The following is a 16,893-nucleotide window of genomic DNA, read 5'->3' as shown; positions in this document are numbered from 1 at the left end:
CACTTTTCAGCTATCATAGTGACTTCTTATTATTATCGACCTGTAATATACAAACTTATCGATAAACTAAACTTCAGCAAAATAGATTCTTACCAAATTATCATGTATTTTTTACAATGTAATGTAATTCTTTGATTAGTAAATTTAACAAGCATATATAATCTAACAATCTTTAGTACAATATTCACAATACGAGTATTAAATAAATTAGTAATTGATAAGTCTGGCTCAAAAATCTTCTCTTGTTCTCTATTCTTCAAAACTCTTCTATTGTTTACTTCCTTTTCATTTTGCACTTGTAATAATATGCATTTTTGAAAACATCGCAGTAGTATTAACAAGTTAGGGAAGGTAGTTTGAAGTTTTAATGTATTTTCAATTTTTTCATATTCGATCACAATATAAACGGAATAGGTACGTTAGTTATTAGACGAAAAGTTACTACTAAGATATCGAAAATACAAACTGGGACATGGATGCACAGAAAAACCTGAAAAAGAGACCAGAGCTGGGAATCGAACCCAGGTCCTCAGCATTCCGTGCTGCGTGATATAACCCCTACACCGCTGCTGGACAGGAGTCTAGACACAAATTTCTCCTATGCACACATATCTCAGGTTGCTTTTTGCTACTACGCTACTTAAGCAGCAGCACTAGCGACATCTATATTTCTCTCATCGAGAGACGTAACACTCTTTCGGAACTAACCGCTCACCCAGACAAGAGAAGCAATCAAATTATGATTGGTTTTTGGAGTCTTTTTTTTTTTTTTTTTATTTCAACTCCAAATTTGTTACTTTTACGGTCATCCCGTAAAACGATAACGAAAATAATAATAATAATAATTTTCGATATGGCTTTACGGGATGACCGTAAAAGTAACAAATTTGGAGTTGAAATAAAAAATACGAAAAAACTCCATAAAACCAATTATACTAAGGTATCATAAGAATTATCAAAACCTAGTACTTGGGAATTAGGAAGGGATAATATATAGTAAATTCCATCGACAGTGAGGAAAAAGTTTTAAGGACATAGCTAAGGTAAGGGTAGTAAATACTCAAGGAGGTAAGAACGAATATGAAAAAGACATAACTTTTTACTGTTTAGCATACAGCACCAATATTTACGGACGCAGGTGGTAGGACCTTGTGCAAGGTCCGCCCGGATTACTACCACCATCTTGCTCGCTAATCCTGCCGTGAAGCAGCAGTGCTTGTACTGTTGTGTTTCGGCGTGGAGAGTAAGACAGCCGGTGAAATTATTGGCACTTGAGGTATCCCATCATAGGCTTCTAGGTTGGCACCGCCCATAAACATCTGCAACACCAGGGGTATTGCAGATGTTTATGGGCGGTGGTGATCTCTTACCATCAGGAGACCCATTTGCTCGTTTGCCATCCAGTCGAATAAAGAAAAAACGCCGCAAATAAAGTAAACGGATTTAATAATTTTCTGATATAAAATATTTCGTAAGCGTCTTACGAAACCGAAGACTCAGAAATGCTACAAAAGATTTTTTAGAAGTTCGATGACAATAGAACGGAAAAATGCGACTGAGTTACCTAATAAGCTTATAATATCAAGCCTCTCAGGTTGCGTTGACCTGATTTTTTTTTCATTCGGTACCTGCATCACAAAGAGATTTTCTTCCTGCTCTTATCTAGTCTTATTTTCAGTATAAGCTTGTACAATAAAATGGTTAACGCTAGCGTTCCTTGTTGAAGAGTTCAACGGTGTCTGAAAAATAAAAAGTGTTTCTTTTGTGGAAAAAGCTTTAGATTTATTAAGTCTCTATAACGTTATTAAATACTAAATCTTTTTGATAAAAACAAAAGGTACACGTTGATTTACCCTTCGTTTTGTTTTATTTATGTCTTAAACTATTTTAAATAAATATAATGACCCGGATAACTCACGTCTTAAATCGAGTTTAGCTCGACATGTTTCGGGCTAATCCGTAGCCCTTCGTCTTCGGAGCAACGCGACGCAGTTTTGGGTATTTAATATGAGTGAGTCTCACGTTAGTTTCATGTTCAAAATATTTTAAATAAATCTTTTTTACCACCTTCTTTTACTTATATTCAAGTATCTTGATCTTGGGTGGGTTATAAGTGCGCAAGTTTGTCTTTAATGGTTCCGTAAAATGGCTTTTGAGCAATAAATACCGCCTATTGCCTGAATTGCCTTTTCTTCCATTGTATCTTCCCGCATTTTTTTTAGTATCCCTAATCAAGCCGATAGTGGATATTACGTCACACACAATAAAGGAAACCCATTAAAGTTAATCACGACCTAAATCCCGAAGCAAATAATGTCTAATATTATTATTATTAATAGTGATTTATTAAAAATAGTTATTGTATCGTGTTAAATCTTCTTTTAGGTCACTACACTCTTAATAAATAAAGTGATCGTGGTCGTCAGTTCAACATTGGTACTTAACGAAACTTCATGACTATGTACTTCCATGGGAGAATACTGTGAAAATCTTCCCTTGCTTTCTCCGCAGTCTTAGAGTTCCAAGTTGGCCAAATAGTAAGCGATGCTGTCCACTCTTTCATCATCTTGATAATTTAGTCGCATTTTGCGACTAGGTACTTAGGCCGCTCGCCCACGGCGATTTTTTGTAGCGATGCAAACGCGCTACTGTCGCGTTTCACCCTCCCTCCCTTCACACCCTTCCCTCCGTTCTCTCCACGATGACGACCCAAACCGTCGCGCGTTTGCATCGATACAGTCGCGCGTTGCCAATGCGACTAACGCGCGTTAGTAGCGATGCTGTCGAGCATTTACAAAACGCACGACAGCATCGCTACAAAAAGTCGCCGTGGGCGAGGGCCCTTAGAGATGGTCCGTCATTCCTAAAACGGGCTCTACAGGGTAAGATTGTGTTAAATACCTAAGTATTAATTACAATAATATGATATTCCCATCTCATCTCCCAAATAAAGAACAAAACGCCTCTGCGAAACAATTCGCACACCGCGTTCCAACTTTTCACTTGCAAAAACAAGCAAACAAATTACAACTATTAAGGCAGCGTGAATGCTGGCCAATATTAATATTTCCCGAGGACCCGTTTTATTCAGGGACAGTGCAGTTAGAAAGATCCTATTAATGAACGTCGACCCCTTTGTTCTGGTGCCGCGCCATTTCCTGCACAATCGCCATGACACGGAGTAATTAGTGAGAAAAATTTCGTTACTCCATCTTCTAATACCATATTTCAATATGGTGGACGGTGCGGTGCCGGTTTATAAATGCGTTAGTGTTATAAATGACATGCTGTAAAATGGGACGTTGCAGCATTTTGCCCGGAAAGCGAGCAAAGCGATTTTTAGGCGAATATTTGTCTACACCGCTGCTTATTTTTCAGTAAAGTAGCCAATTTTAGAGAAACTATAGGTTAGAAAACCGAGAGTCCTAGTGGGTTTATGAAATCTTATGAAATTTAATTGAGAGAGTGAAGCGCGAGCGAAGCGTCCCAGTTTCAGCTTGGATGTTCTCTACTGGTCGCATAGGTGTCGCTGTCGACTGTCGTGAAATTTTGTGAGCAGGTTTGATATAATTAATTACAGATATGGACATTTTCTCCTTTCAGTTTCCTAAAAAAAATCAATATGGCGGAGCTATTGCAGGTTGAAAATGTATGTCTATAGCAGACAGAGCCATTATAATTATTATGATAAACTTGCTGTAGATAGGCAAAGTTGGAAAACCAATACAGCGTGAGCTTATAGCGTTTATAGCTGATAGCTTTACAGTATTTATGCATAAAAATACTCTAGCTTATTCCAGACGGTTTACACTTGAACTCTACTACGTACATATACTTGAGTAACTCGACTATTTCTGGTCGAACTACGCGAGTGTATGGCCGTTCCGGTTGGTACGCTAGCTCAATGACCCTATATCTATTAGCTTTGGCATAAACTGTAGGCGGGAGCGAGTAGCTATTTACATAGATAGAACGTTACCTATTGGTATATAAGAAAATATTTTTAACCTTCTTTTGTTTTACTCGAAGGTGGATAGTATTATTCATATTTTGTGTGTCATTTTATTTAAAGTAAATAAGTTCTCTTACAAAAGTAATTTATAAGTGATCACTGTTTGCTTAAAATATTGAAAATAAATATGGAAAAATTAAATTTAATGAATGCGAAAATTTTAGTCAATTAAAATCGTCAAATTTTCAGATTTCAGTTTCGTGTATTTTAGAAAAATGTATCCAACGGATCGTAATAATAATCAAAGTAAACTTGAGTTGCTCTGAAGCTTTTTCTCTTAAAACAAAACTGCCACCATGACGCAACGACAGTGCTGCAGTTGATGTATGAAACTGACGCGACGACGGCATTGCTTGAAAGATGTTCCATACATACATTTACCTCTAAAGCTGGGACTTCCGACAAGCGTCAATGACGTCAAAATGAAAGGACAAATCAATGTAGTATTTAAATGTACAGTAATGTCCAGCTAAAAATACTACTTTAATTTGTCACTCGATATGGCGTTCAGAAACACCATGCTTCGGACGCTACTAGCTCATAACTTCTTCCGCACATTTGTATAATTTTTCTCGGCACTCATCTCGGTGACGCTGCTGGGGCCCCTTAGATTACTCAGAGTTGTTTTTAGACACGCAATGACCAGTTGTTTGTAATTTGAAATTATTTAACAAACATTTTTTGTAGCGGTTTATAACTTCAAAGCTCGCGTGTAGTGTGTAGCCCGAAAAAAAAAGGTCGCGGAAATCATACAGATCATTGTCAGATATCTGATGAAATTTATTTTTTTCTTACAGTTATGATTTTATTTGGTACATTATTCTTTTGTTTGTCAATGATTTAATATTATAAATCTGGACCGCATCATTGAATGAAAGAAAGAATAAAATAACGTAGGTGTATTAAAAAAAGTACCTAACATACCAAGCTTGAATAATTTTGTTATTAAGTTTACGACTGTACACATTGTCCGTTTTAATAAAATAGAAATAATGCAAACAAATTTCAAATTTTCAGATGTTCAAGTCCGAATTTTGTAGAAAATTACCCCAGGGCTCTAAACTCAATTTATTACGTTAAATGTTAAGTGTAAATGTATGTTACTGAGATAGGTATTTAAAATGTTCATTAAAATAATATAATAGCAAAGTCCTGTCTAAACACTAATCAACGCTTAGCTCAAGCCCTTCGAACTACAAAGTTGAAATTTTAATCACCTTTGTAAATTATGTAAACAAGGAATAAAGACTGACTGTAAAACTCCCACAGGGTAAAGTATAATTATAAGATGTTTTGCAACCGAGACCCTCGGCCGTAAGCTTGTTTCTATATTTGTTTGTTAGATTTTACATCCAATAGATACTCTTGATTTACAAAAGATATTAAAATTTCGGTAGAAAGCGAAAGAAAAAAGATTTTAGAAAATCATATATTTAACTTTAACATGATTCTTGCACAGTGAACTTTTGTTACAATTAAAATATAGCATCATAATGTTGAGGAAAGTAAAGGGAAATTTTTAAAGGGTTCAAATAGGGAAACCATTTTCAACGCAAAATGTGTTAATTAGATGATCCAACGCGAGGGCACGCACGGGTTGAAAAAACAACGCCGATGCCCGACGTTGCCCGCTTCGACGCGGTAGTAATTTACTTAGCGTACTTAAGGGGTTTTTACACGATAGACATTTTCCGGCAGTGTGTACCTAGCAACACTGGCACTACATGATCCATCTAATATCGACTGATCGGCGTGCAGTGTACTATTAAATTGTAGGTGTTTTGCTTTTCTCCTTTTACGTCTACTTATAATTCACTTAATGCTGAATTACAGTATCTTCCAACGTCATTCCTTCCGCTCTTATGCCCTTTGCATCTAATTCGTTGAGACCACTTGATAGAGTCATCTATTGCTTGCTTATATTTTTGTGTATTACTCAAGCACCTTTCTACTTTACTCGTAGTCTTGTCCACGGCGTGTAATGACCTGCCCACTTCCACCTTTTGCTAATTTAATAACATAATTGCTAGTCATCAATTGCTCAAAATTTTCAGTTTACAAAAGCGACAGTTTGGTTTTGGGGTTCATCATTCCACCCACCACCCACCGCTTGACCCCGTAATGTACGACAAAGACACACGTAATCTCAAAAACATTTGTACGGGAGAGAGAGAGAAAGTAGCTTAGGTTGCCGCGGATTTCCACCTGCGATTGCCACAAAGATCATCTAATCTCTGCCATACCAGCAGTATCATGGCAAGTTATATAAAATGGCTGACATTGCCTGAACAATGACGAGCAATAATAACCGTTTTGCCTTAAAATTTAAGATGATACATGCCGATCACACATTTCTAAGAAGACTTTGATCGTGTAAAAGCCCCTTTAGTCAATTTAAAATAATTGCTTTGATAAAGTTGTGAAATTGTTTCATCAAAACTAATAATAAATTTGCTAAGTTAACTTCATTGTGTACTGTTTAAAATAATTGAATTGCGAAAGTTATCAATTTTAAAGTGGTTTTGTACGCCGATTAGGCATATTTTCTCTTGGGAATGATGCGATAAATATTTCGCTTGAGAACAGTACATTTGAAGCAAGTTATATACTGAACCACTCATACATAGAACAAATTGAACGTGATACAATTACTACCTTACGTGACAGAATCCTCTGCATGTCTAAATTTGAATTGGAATACACTTATTAGCTCGATGCAATTAACTGCATACTTAAGCTGAATACCGTTTCGCTCGGTCGATCCATTTCGACTTTCCAGCAAAATGTGGGGAAAACGATACGAGCACCACGCGATCGTTATGATACCTAATTATAAAGACTATTCGGTAAAACGTGAAAATGGAAATGGTACCGCATTTTTATTTAACAGTGTTTCTGCGCTCAGTGCGGTAGGAAACGGCTAAGTTGTTTCACTATAGCAGGTTAACCGAAGACTCATAAAAGTTATCATTTCAACACGCGCTTATTTAGATAAAATATGGTCTGTTTGTCTTTTCTAAATGCAAAAAAACGGGTTGACAGATAAACAACTTTGAGTACTTTAAGCTTTAGTGATATTTTTCTTCTCTCAGAATTTTCCACTTTGGGGGAAGCGGGATTTCCTAGTAAGATGGCAGTGAATATTCTATCTTTGGTTGGGTAGATTCTTTGCTTTCAGCATCTTCATCATCTGGTCCAAGGGGATAGGAATATGATCAGTCTCAATTTTTAGTGGATTGGAAATTAGTTTAAGTAAGTCACCGAGACCGCATCGTCTCTGCTTTGCCTTTGGATACCTATTCTGAATAGGGTTTGGCGGGCAGTTGAAAATACTTTTCGATCCACAAATATATTTTAAGTGACTGAAAAAAAAACGATTCTTATTTGGGGTAGCAGTAACGAGTACCTAACACTTTTCCGAGCTGCGCCTACATTTTACCTAAAAAAAAATTAAACTACTTAGGTAGTTACTACGTATAAATGATACGTTACATAATAGCTCTTTTGAGTGAGTAAACACAAAGCTACTCGAATGTGTAACAAAGACCATTAGCTAGAGTTTACTTAGAGAGGTCTACAGGTACAGAAATTTAGCATGGTAATGGCACCGGCTCTTCAAAAACATTTTTTATGTCCCGTTATGCAGTCGCGACTCGCACGTGATGCTATTTCAAATGGTATCATATTCTACTCGAATAACCATTATTGACATTAATCAAATAATATGCACGTTTCATAAGCGCTTATATATCAAATTATCAACCTTAAGGGGTTGTGTTCAATCAAAGGGCATATTATAACATCACTTCTCGATCTTTGCGCGCGGAAATTATACTAAGAGACGAAATGAAAGGGATCTAATAAGATAAGTATGTGATTCAAAGCCGGGATTGAAACGCAATCCTCAGGAATAGGTATCACGGTAAGACGGAAAGAGAGTTTGTGCGTAAATAAACTACAAGTATATTGAAATACATAAACACACCTCTAGTCAAGAGTGTTCTTAATGAGAAAAGTTTGATGCGACTTTAATTCAAGTCAAACTTCTGTCATCAACGTTTACTTTCAGTGCTTGGAATGGACAGTACTGATGTGTGAGTCACTTGAATTTACCCATTAAGAAAGTTGGTTTAGTTATTTAATAGGACGCTCAGTTTTGATTTTCTCCATTTTCATCGTCTTTGGGGCTTAAGACGAATCGCATTTAAAGTTTAAGCGGAGGTCGGAGGTGCAACTGGGGCAAGATAAATAATTTTAAATTGTCGGAAGCTTTGATTAGTATAATTATTATTTGATAACTTTGAATTTGGGATTATTTTGATTGAAGTGTTAATATTTTAAGTAAAAAGTGGGGCCATGTTTTAACCGTTTAAAAACGCTTTGAAGTTTCTTGAATCCATTAAATAAAATGAATATTACATTGCCCAAAATATTATTAGTTTGATAGTCTTTTGGGATGAAAATACGAGGAGTGGTAGTGAATATATTAAGAGGGTATTGCAAAAACGTCAATTCGCTTAACTTACGCGTATGAGGCTTACTTAACTTTGTCTTAGTTATGGGCAAACTTTATCCGGCGTAAGCACTTTACTGCCTCTAACTCTTTATTAGGCCACGTTATACACTGAACAGTGCTTGTTTACTTGAGTCATGTGCGAGGTGTGATGTAGAGCGACAGTTGCGCGGCATCTGCTGCTTCGGGCCGTGATTGTATCGTCTATATACGAGTACGCGGCCCGTGAGAGTTGTTATCAGATCCGTTTGTTAGCAACTTTACCGGCATTGTGCTCTCTATTCGTGAAAACTTATCGGTTGAGTGCTCACGGCGGCGCCGGCAGATAGGCGGGAAAACGAGCAAAGTTCGCACTTACCATGTTAGAGAGCCGCAGTCGTTGGTGTTTAGCGACTTGAGGGTCTAGGGCTTGGAGCGGGAGGGCTAAGGGCAACGGAAAGGGCAACGGTAGCTGGAGGTGGTGCGGGTGTGGAGCCGGCTGCAAGAACAGCGGCGGGCAGCAGGCGCACGGCGGCACGTAGGACACGCACCCGAGCTGCGGCGGGAACAGCGTGCCGGCGGCCTCCTCGAGGCCTCGCACACGTCTCTTACGACCGCATCCACGGCCGACTGCGAGCGTCCGACGGCAACGCGAGCCGCCGACCTCCCGGAACCGACTACGGCGCCTTACTCGACCGTTGCGGCCGCGGAAAATTCAAACAAACGCGGGAACTTGTCAGAAGTTCTCGAAGCGCGACGGGAGGGTCGGAAGTGTTGAAAGTCAGCGGGAACGACTGGGACGCTGCGAGGGAGCGGGAAACTGAGCGGTCGGGAGAAGCGAGAAACGACGCACAGGGCTCGCGAGAGTGTGGAGAAAGTGGCGGTGTGCGCGGAGCACAAGTCGCCAGGCCGGCGTGTGGCGGTGGACTGAGCGGCGAGGCAGGTGCGCGAGGCGCGGGGAGGCGCTGGGGGCGGGCCCACCTGACGCACCTGGGCGCCTGCGCCGCGCTCGCTCAGCCTCCGACCCGACACCCGCGGCCTCCTCGCCGACCTGATACTCTCTTTCAAACATTCGCTCTACACAACCACCGGTCATTATTACAACTTTTCATATCATATCATCCCTGCACAGACGAGTAATGAGAGTTTTAATTAAAATCTTCCAAATTATCGGATCCGCGTTCGCTACCTTTTTAAGATAGGTACTTACTTAATGCTTAATAAATTGTACGTAATAAAACGGTTCGTCGTAAATCGAAAAATAAATTCATCTTGTTAACTGAACGACTTGGTTCGCATACTTGACGTTTAAATGAGAGGGCGCATCGGATTATTTGTCGGTAGTCTCGGATATCCTGAGAAATCTCATTGATCTTATTTGTCCGGCAGGCCGCGTCGTTGCCTTTGGAAGGAGCACGTACCGGTGTAAGCTCATTGTACTCACTTAAACGGGATTAGGCACCTTTTAGCAATGCGCACTATTTACTTCCAGGATGATTTCATTTACACAGTCTGAGTGCCCCTGGCTTAAAGATTACGCAATTACCTCTGGCATAGACGAACTATTTGTATTTTCACTGAAAGCCCTCTCATTCTGAGAGAAGGCCTGTGCTCTGTTGCGGGACGTATATAGGATGATGATGATGAGTTGTAAAAGCGGAGTCGAAAATTAATAACACATTATTTTAAACCTGAACAATTTGTGTTTTAAACAGAACTCAAAAAATGCTTTACCTTATATCCCACCAATACATACAATTTTTCAAATCACATTCGTTTTTTGCCAAGTAGTACAGTCACCATCACCAGTATCTGACACAACTAAGCGTGCATAGATATCTGATAGGTACTCGTGGGCCAATCAACTTTTTTACCGACAGTAATCTGTCCGCGACATTTTTCAAACAATTGCAGATTTTTGTAAGTAAACATATTTTTACTGTAATTTAATAGATGGTGTACATGAATACATGCCGTCCTACGTAAGTTCAACCTATTAAATAGTGAAATATCTATTTGGAAGTACGATTTTTGGTAACGCAGGCAGGAGACGCCCAAAGTGTCGGTAAAATAGTTGATTGGCCCTCGTACGACTCTATTTCTAAGGCTGGTAGGTGCCATATATTCGTTGTTTAAAAAACGTTATATCACTGCGGGTAGGAACTTAAATAATTATCAAAAAAAAATCAGGATGCTTTTTATTGCTCGGGTATTTAAAAATATCTCATTCTTTTAAACGGAAATTTATTTGCCTTAAGCTACATTAATTTAAGCTTGGTGGGTGCCGGAGAACGGCCAGCGACATCGAGGCAGACCGAGAAGGAGATGGCGGGACGATCTGGACTCGTACGCAAAGGACTGGCCTGACATTGCGTCAGAACGAGAGTTGTGGAGGTCAAGAGGGGAGGCTTTTGCCCAGCAGTGGGATACAGGCTACTTAAAAAAAAAGCTACATTTATTTGAATTACAATTGTAAAACGCTCTACCCTTTCGTACCAGATACATAGCTACATATCAATTTTCAAATCCCACTCGCGTTTTGCCAACTACCTACATATAAAGTAAAACAAATCTGCAACAAAGCCAAATATTTCCGATTTCAAAATTAATAATTTGTCTGTTTAAACATCTAAATCAATGCTTTGGTTTTCCGCGCATGGCCCGAGGCGTATTACTATAACAGTTTAACCGTGTCTGTTTTCGATAGTACTAATTAATTCCCGTCAGTAGTAACACGGCAAGGTAATTAGGGAATGTGGTAAACTGACACGTGTTAGAGACATAGTCGCGAGTGTGCGCGCGCCTTTACGCGAGGAGAGTGAAATAGGTAAATTTAAATGTTATTACGATATTACGGGTAAATTTTGTTCAAAAAAATATTTTTGCTAGCTGTCGTTTTGCTGCCGAACCTTTCAAGTCGGTAAAGTCACTAAAAATAGGTGTAATTTGATTTGCAATGCAACTTTTGAAAACATTTTTTCCATTCTTACGTCGAGAATATTTCGGACTTCCCAACCGAAAAATAATTTTAAAAAATTCACACACATTTCCTGATTTCATAACATTTAGGCCATTTTGAAGCGCTTAGGGATCTTTTTCTAAGTTGTATGTGAAACTAACGTTTTCTTGATTCAATAACATAATTAATTAAATCTCAAACAATGAGCCAAAAGTTTAACTTCATCTGCTTTATAGCATGCTTCCTCAGACCAGAAGAAACTAGATCTCTGTACAAGTACAACAACGCATTAAAATATTTGTTTTCGACTCTAACTCGAATACCAAATAGCCACATCCCATAAACAACTTCGTATAGTACTCTAAGACTCGGTATGTGAGCAAATACCACAGTTCATAGAGGCTGGTTGCGCGCCCGCGCCGGGCCCCGGTCATTGACCCTGCGTGTGCGCCGCCAAGCCGTCTACGAGAGGTGTTATGTAACATGACCTTAACATTTGGGAACAGGCCTTTTCGAGTACGTTTGTAGGCTGTGCATACTAAACTAAACGTGTAATGTCACTTTTTTTATTCAAATGCTGTCCCGACGGCGGTGTAAGCTGCGGCTAGGCAAGCTTTCATATTTTAACTCCCCATCGCCGAGAAGCAAGGCTAAGAACCGCGAAAATAAACTAATCATTTCATGAACTAAAAGAATTTCCTTGCTCACCCGCGACCTTACGATAGCTAAGCTTATGCAGTTCGTCCACCTCCACACTGTAAGAACACACACAAATCACACACCAACCACATACGCGTTTCGAACTCAACCAGAGCTCATCTTCAGAGTGACACAACCGTACACCATGCTACTAGTTGTTAGACTCAAAATAATCAATAATCAATAATCATTTCATAATATTTTTTTGATTCAGGTGTCAGGTTAGTTTAGGTAAGGTTCATTTAATTGTTTAACTTCATTTTATTAACTTTATAAATAAGCATGCCCACTAAACATAGTGAGTCATTATGTTACTTGAAATAAATAAAGATTACTTATTATTATAAGCATTTTTGATTTTAGAAAGTTCCGCGATAAATTTAAGTACAAAAGTCACTTTTATAAAAATATTTTATTTAACGGCCATACGCTATAAAATGTTTTCATTAAGATAAAAGCTTGTGGTAGATTGTTTTCATTCTTTAAAACGTGGTCAAGCGCTCTCGTACAATATTGATGATATACCAGGAACAGGGTTGTCATGTGGCGAGTTGAAATGTCCTGATAAAAATCCTGACATCACCCTAAAAGTCTTGTCATTTTTTGTAACAGAGACCCCATCAAAAACATAAAATAAATGTGAAATGAGAGCCTAGTTCAATATTATGATGTATATTATGTGCCTTGGTTATTGACTTCAACGACAAAAGAAGTGAGATCTAAATGGGTACCAATGGTCAGCCCTGAAATTTATTTATTACAACATAAAACGTTTTATTAAATAACAACTTAAACTATCATTTATTCTTAAGTATAACTTTAGTATAATACATTGAAGCCTAAGGTCTGACTTGGCTAGTTCTTATACACGAATTATTATTAAGTACCTACTAAAACAGTCATGGAAGAGCGTTATGTTCGATGGCTAGTTTCTAATAGCAAGCCAAATAATAAAAATAAAATAAGAACCTACAGCTGTAAGCTTTAGAACTTGCGAATGCTATAATATAATTTGTATATGAAAACTAGCCAAGTCAGACCATAGGCTTCAATATACATATTATCCTAAACACTTAAAGGACTACACGTGCCGCGTGCGAGTGAACACGAGTTATGCGATAGACAGAGAAACATAGAGTAGGCATGATTCTAATGCCTAAACGTCACTTTTGTACGGCCGTGAAGCTTCTGCACTTGTACTATTACTTATTCTGTGTCTATAGGTCAATTAGTAATAAAAATGACGATTTTTGGACGTTAATATGCAAATAACCGTTTGAGGTGTGTTTATGAACTTTAGAGCACATATATGTATCTCACAAGTCTCAATATATGAGCTAAACCCCCCCCAACCGCCACCGGCCGGCCGCCAACGCGCCCGTGATACCCCTCGTGTTGACAGGTGTCCATGGACGGCGGTGATTGCTTCCCATCAGGAGACCCGCATGCTCTTTTGCCCCTCTCTAATATAAATAAAATGTCATGTTTATGTGAAATAGTTTCTGAGTTATGAGGCGGTCGAAAGTGGCTCCAAATGGTTCGTGTAATATTACACTGCTCTATGGTCTGGTGCTGCTCGCCAGTTTTGTTAGTTTGAACTTGGCTTGACACGCTGCAAAAAATTGAGATCTGATTGGCGATTGAGAAGTCAGATCTGTAAAACTGTGTAAACTTTGAAAAAAAATGTATCACGAGACGTGGATTTTTTTTGTTTTTGTTTAATGAGGTAATTTATGAAAACCCTGTCATTGTGAAGTCCAGAAGCAATCCGGAAAAGAGTCAAAAATCCGGACATGTCAGGACAAACCCTGACATATGGCAACCCTAACCAGGAACCACTTCATACGATCTTCTATCAATATTATTTGTGATCCCAACTGTGCAGTTATTAAAAGGGAGAGATCAGAACGTGGTTCTAAACTAAATGTAAAACAATTACGATCAATAGGCGGCAGGATGTCTCGGCTATTCCATTTAAATTACCAAAAGCCTTTAGATGTCAACTTGTCAAACAAATTTTAATCAAATGTAAGGAAATAGCCGACAAGACAGCTACGTAGCCTTTGAGTGCTATAATATTAAATGATATAAGATGAGAAACATTTAATTAAAATTTTGGTAAGTACTTAATAAACATAGCGAAGGTCCAATTTTGACGTTTTGGTTATTAATATGAATTTCAACGACAATTTTAAAATTTCATCGTACCTTCTTTAGAGAGACCACAAAGTAGAGTACCCTTACGATGCTTTTGTTAACTGGCTTATACTATTATACTGACACAGGGTTCATAGTAAAATGGCTACTGTAAGACGCGAATTCTGCTAGGTATTTTATGGTATTTATAAATTGTTCATGGTGGAAATCGTCACTTTTAAAAATAGAGTGAACTTTACAAACTACTTTATAAATTATGGTATTGATTTGAGATACGACATTTTTTCATAGTGACGAAATTAAGGTATAATTTAATAATTTCTAATTTTTAACAGAAAACTTAAGTAATTTCCTTCAATTTTGTCCGCTTTTCTTGTCTTCATATCGAAATTTATAATATTCAAAACATTCAACCTGACACCGGCTCGCGTCAAAAAATTCAAAATAACGGACGGCCGAAGGAAAACATTAAACAGGCGCATAGCAAGTAAATCGCCCGTGGAATCCATGAACAAAACCGAATAAATTGTTTTAATAAGGAATAAATTACGACAAAAAAAGACTGTCCGATCACGCCGTTACGATGGGTGACCGTGGCATTTACGGTTTGATGGGCACCTTATATGGCGTTCGTGGTTAAAATGCACTTTTTACGTGCAGATTCAGGTTTTTGCCAGCAAATGCACACATAGTCATTAGTTGTTGGAACAGTTAAGAATAGTAAATGCAACGGGACGGTCGCGCTCGCATGAACTTCAGTATCGCAAGGAGAAATGCGTGACGTAATAATTACGGAGGCAAGAAAATGACTAATAAATAGTTGAAAGATTAAAAAAATCCCCATGCACCTGCTTGGCAACATGCAGCAATGTTTTATGTATCTATTTATTAACTAACTAGGAAAAATGCCTATGTATGATAGACAAACGTTGCGAAATGGTACTCATTTCATATTAATTTTGACAAATTATTATCCCTCAGCGGACTTCACATTCCTAAACGCAAAAAACCTTAAAAGCGTAATGCTGTATTAGGACCAATTGGATTTCCAATAAGGAAAGAGGGTAAGCGATTTCTATTTTTTGTTAGAATTTGCCGAGTAAGAAGAATTTCAAACAGGCATTAGAGATAAGATTTCATGTTAGTAAGTAGGTACATCAGAAATAGGTAGTAGTAGTTAGTAGGTATATTCATATTTTATTATGAATTCTTCATCAAAAATAACGTAAAACTATCTGTTGATCTCAAAATATGTTTTCAAAAGTCAATAGAACAAATAGAAAGGCATTCGATATTTTCTGTGTATTCACTCTTCGATTTGCGAACCGTATTTTCCCTGTTTTAAGTTTCAAAATCGATATTTTTAGATATGTATTTAGAATTATCACGACGACCGGATGGCTAAGTGGTTAGAGAACCTGACTACGAAGCTTGAGCTCCCGCGTTCGAATCCCGGCCGGGGCAGACATTTGTGTGAATAACACGAATGTTTGTTCTCGGGTCTTGGATGTTTAATATGTATTTAAGTATGTATTTATCTATATAAGTATGTTTATCCGTTGCCTAGTATCCATAGTACAAGCTTTGCTTAGTTTGGGACTAGGTCAATTGGTGTCAAGTGTCCCATGATATTTGATATTTGATATTTATCAGTATCGTCTCATTATTTTTTGAATTATTTGTGGCTACTAATTCGTATCCAAGTTTAGCACTCAGTTAAACATTTACATAAAAAATATCCACATCGTTTGATGAAAATTGAAAACCAAAAAACTTTCATCACCTAACTAATAACGTAGTCTTACCCCTGCGTCAGTGCGAGATCAAATTTAAAACAGAATTTATAATAAGTATCATTAATTATTTAATGCAATACTTGGCCCCGCCGTTGGGTCTCGCCGCTGACCGCACGCCGTATTTTTGCTCTTAAAAGTACAAACAGAATGCGATATTTAGGGGCTGTTTCACCATCCATTGATAAGTGTTAACTGACGGTTAAATGTAATGCCGTCTCCGTCTATTCGAACAAAACAAATAGAGACGGCATCACATTTAACCGTCAGTTAGTGGATGGTGAAACAACCCCTTAGATTAACACGAGCGATAGAGGTATCGCGGGCATAATTTAGCGTGTAAATAAATTTTACACCTAAACTTTCTGCTTTACTTTGGCACATGATTTTAAATTACAAATGTTTCAGCAGCTTACTTGATTACTTGAAACAAAAATACATTTAAGGTAAACGTCCGAGTGCCCGACACTCTAATGCCCAATAGACGACACCCTGCTGTCATCTCTATTACTAAATGACATGAGATTAAAGATGCCAACTATTGGGAGAGTGACGAACACTCGTGCGTTTATCTTAGCCGTGCGATTTTCCCTTATATCATCATCATCATTCCAGCCGATATACGTCCCACTGCTGGGCACGGAATTTCAAATGTAATTTCGCACATGAATTTCGAAAAACTCAGAGGTGCGAGCCGGGGTTTGAACCCATGATCCTCAGCTTGAGAGGCCACAGGTCAAACCACTCGGCCACCACGGCTTCCCCCCTTTTATATAGTGGA

The 16,893-nt window shown here is 38.2% G+C and overlaps 1 protein-coding gene across 7 annotated transcripts in view; it reads right to left on the bottom strand.

Annotated features, from left to right (window-relative positions):
* heph (polypyrimidine tract-binding protein 1 heph) overlaps window positions 1–16,893 on the bottom strand; it is a 458,299-nt gene that overhangs the window by 179,035 nt on the left and 262,371 nt on the right. For 4 of the 7 annotated variants that reach the window (XM_074094998.1, XM_074094989.1, XM_074094995.1 and 1 more), the window contains exon 1: window positions 8,884–9,428. The exons of the other annotated variants lie outside the window; for them this stretch is intronic. Coding sequence is in view for 3 of the 4 variants with exons in the window: in XM_074094989.1 (XP_073951090.1) it covers window positions 8,884–8,886 (3 nt within the window). In the remaining variant the exon portion in view is untranslated. Of the gene's footprint in view, window positions 1–8,883; window positions 9,429–16,893 lie in introns of those variants that run through there. 7 annotated transcript variants of the gene reach the window in all.

This window comes from Choristoneura fumiferana, chromosome 12, assembly GCF_025370935.1.
Source record: "Choristoneura fumiferana chromosome 12, NRCan_CFum_1, whole genome shotgun sequence".
Taxonomy (NCBI): Eukaryota; Metazoa; Arthropoda; class Insecta; order Lepidoptera; family Tortricidae; genus Choristoneura; species Choristoneura fumiferana.
The sequence above is the reverse complement of the archived record's forward strand: the minus strand, read 5'-3'. Positions and strand labels throughout refer to the sequence as shown.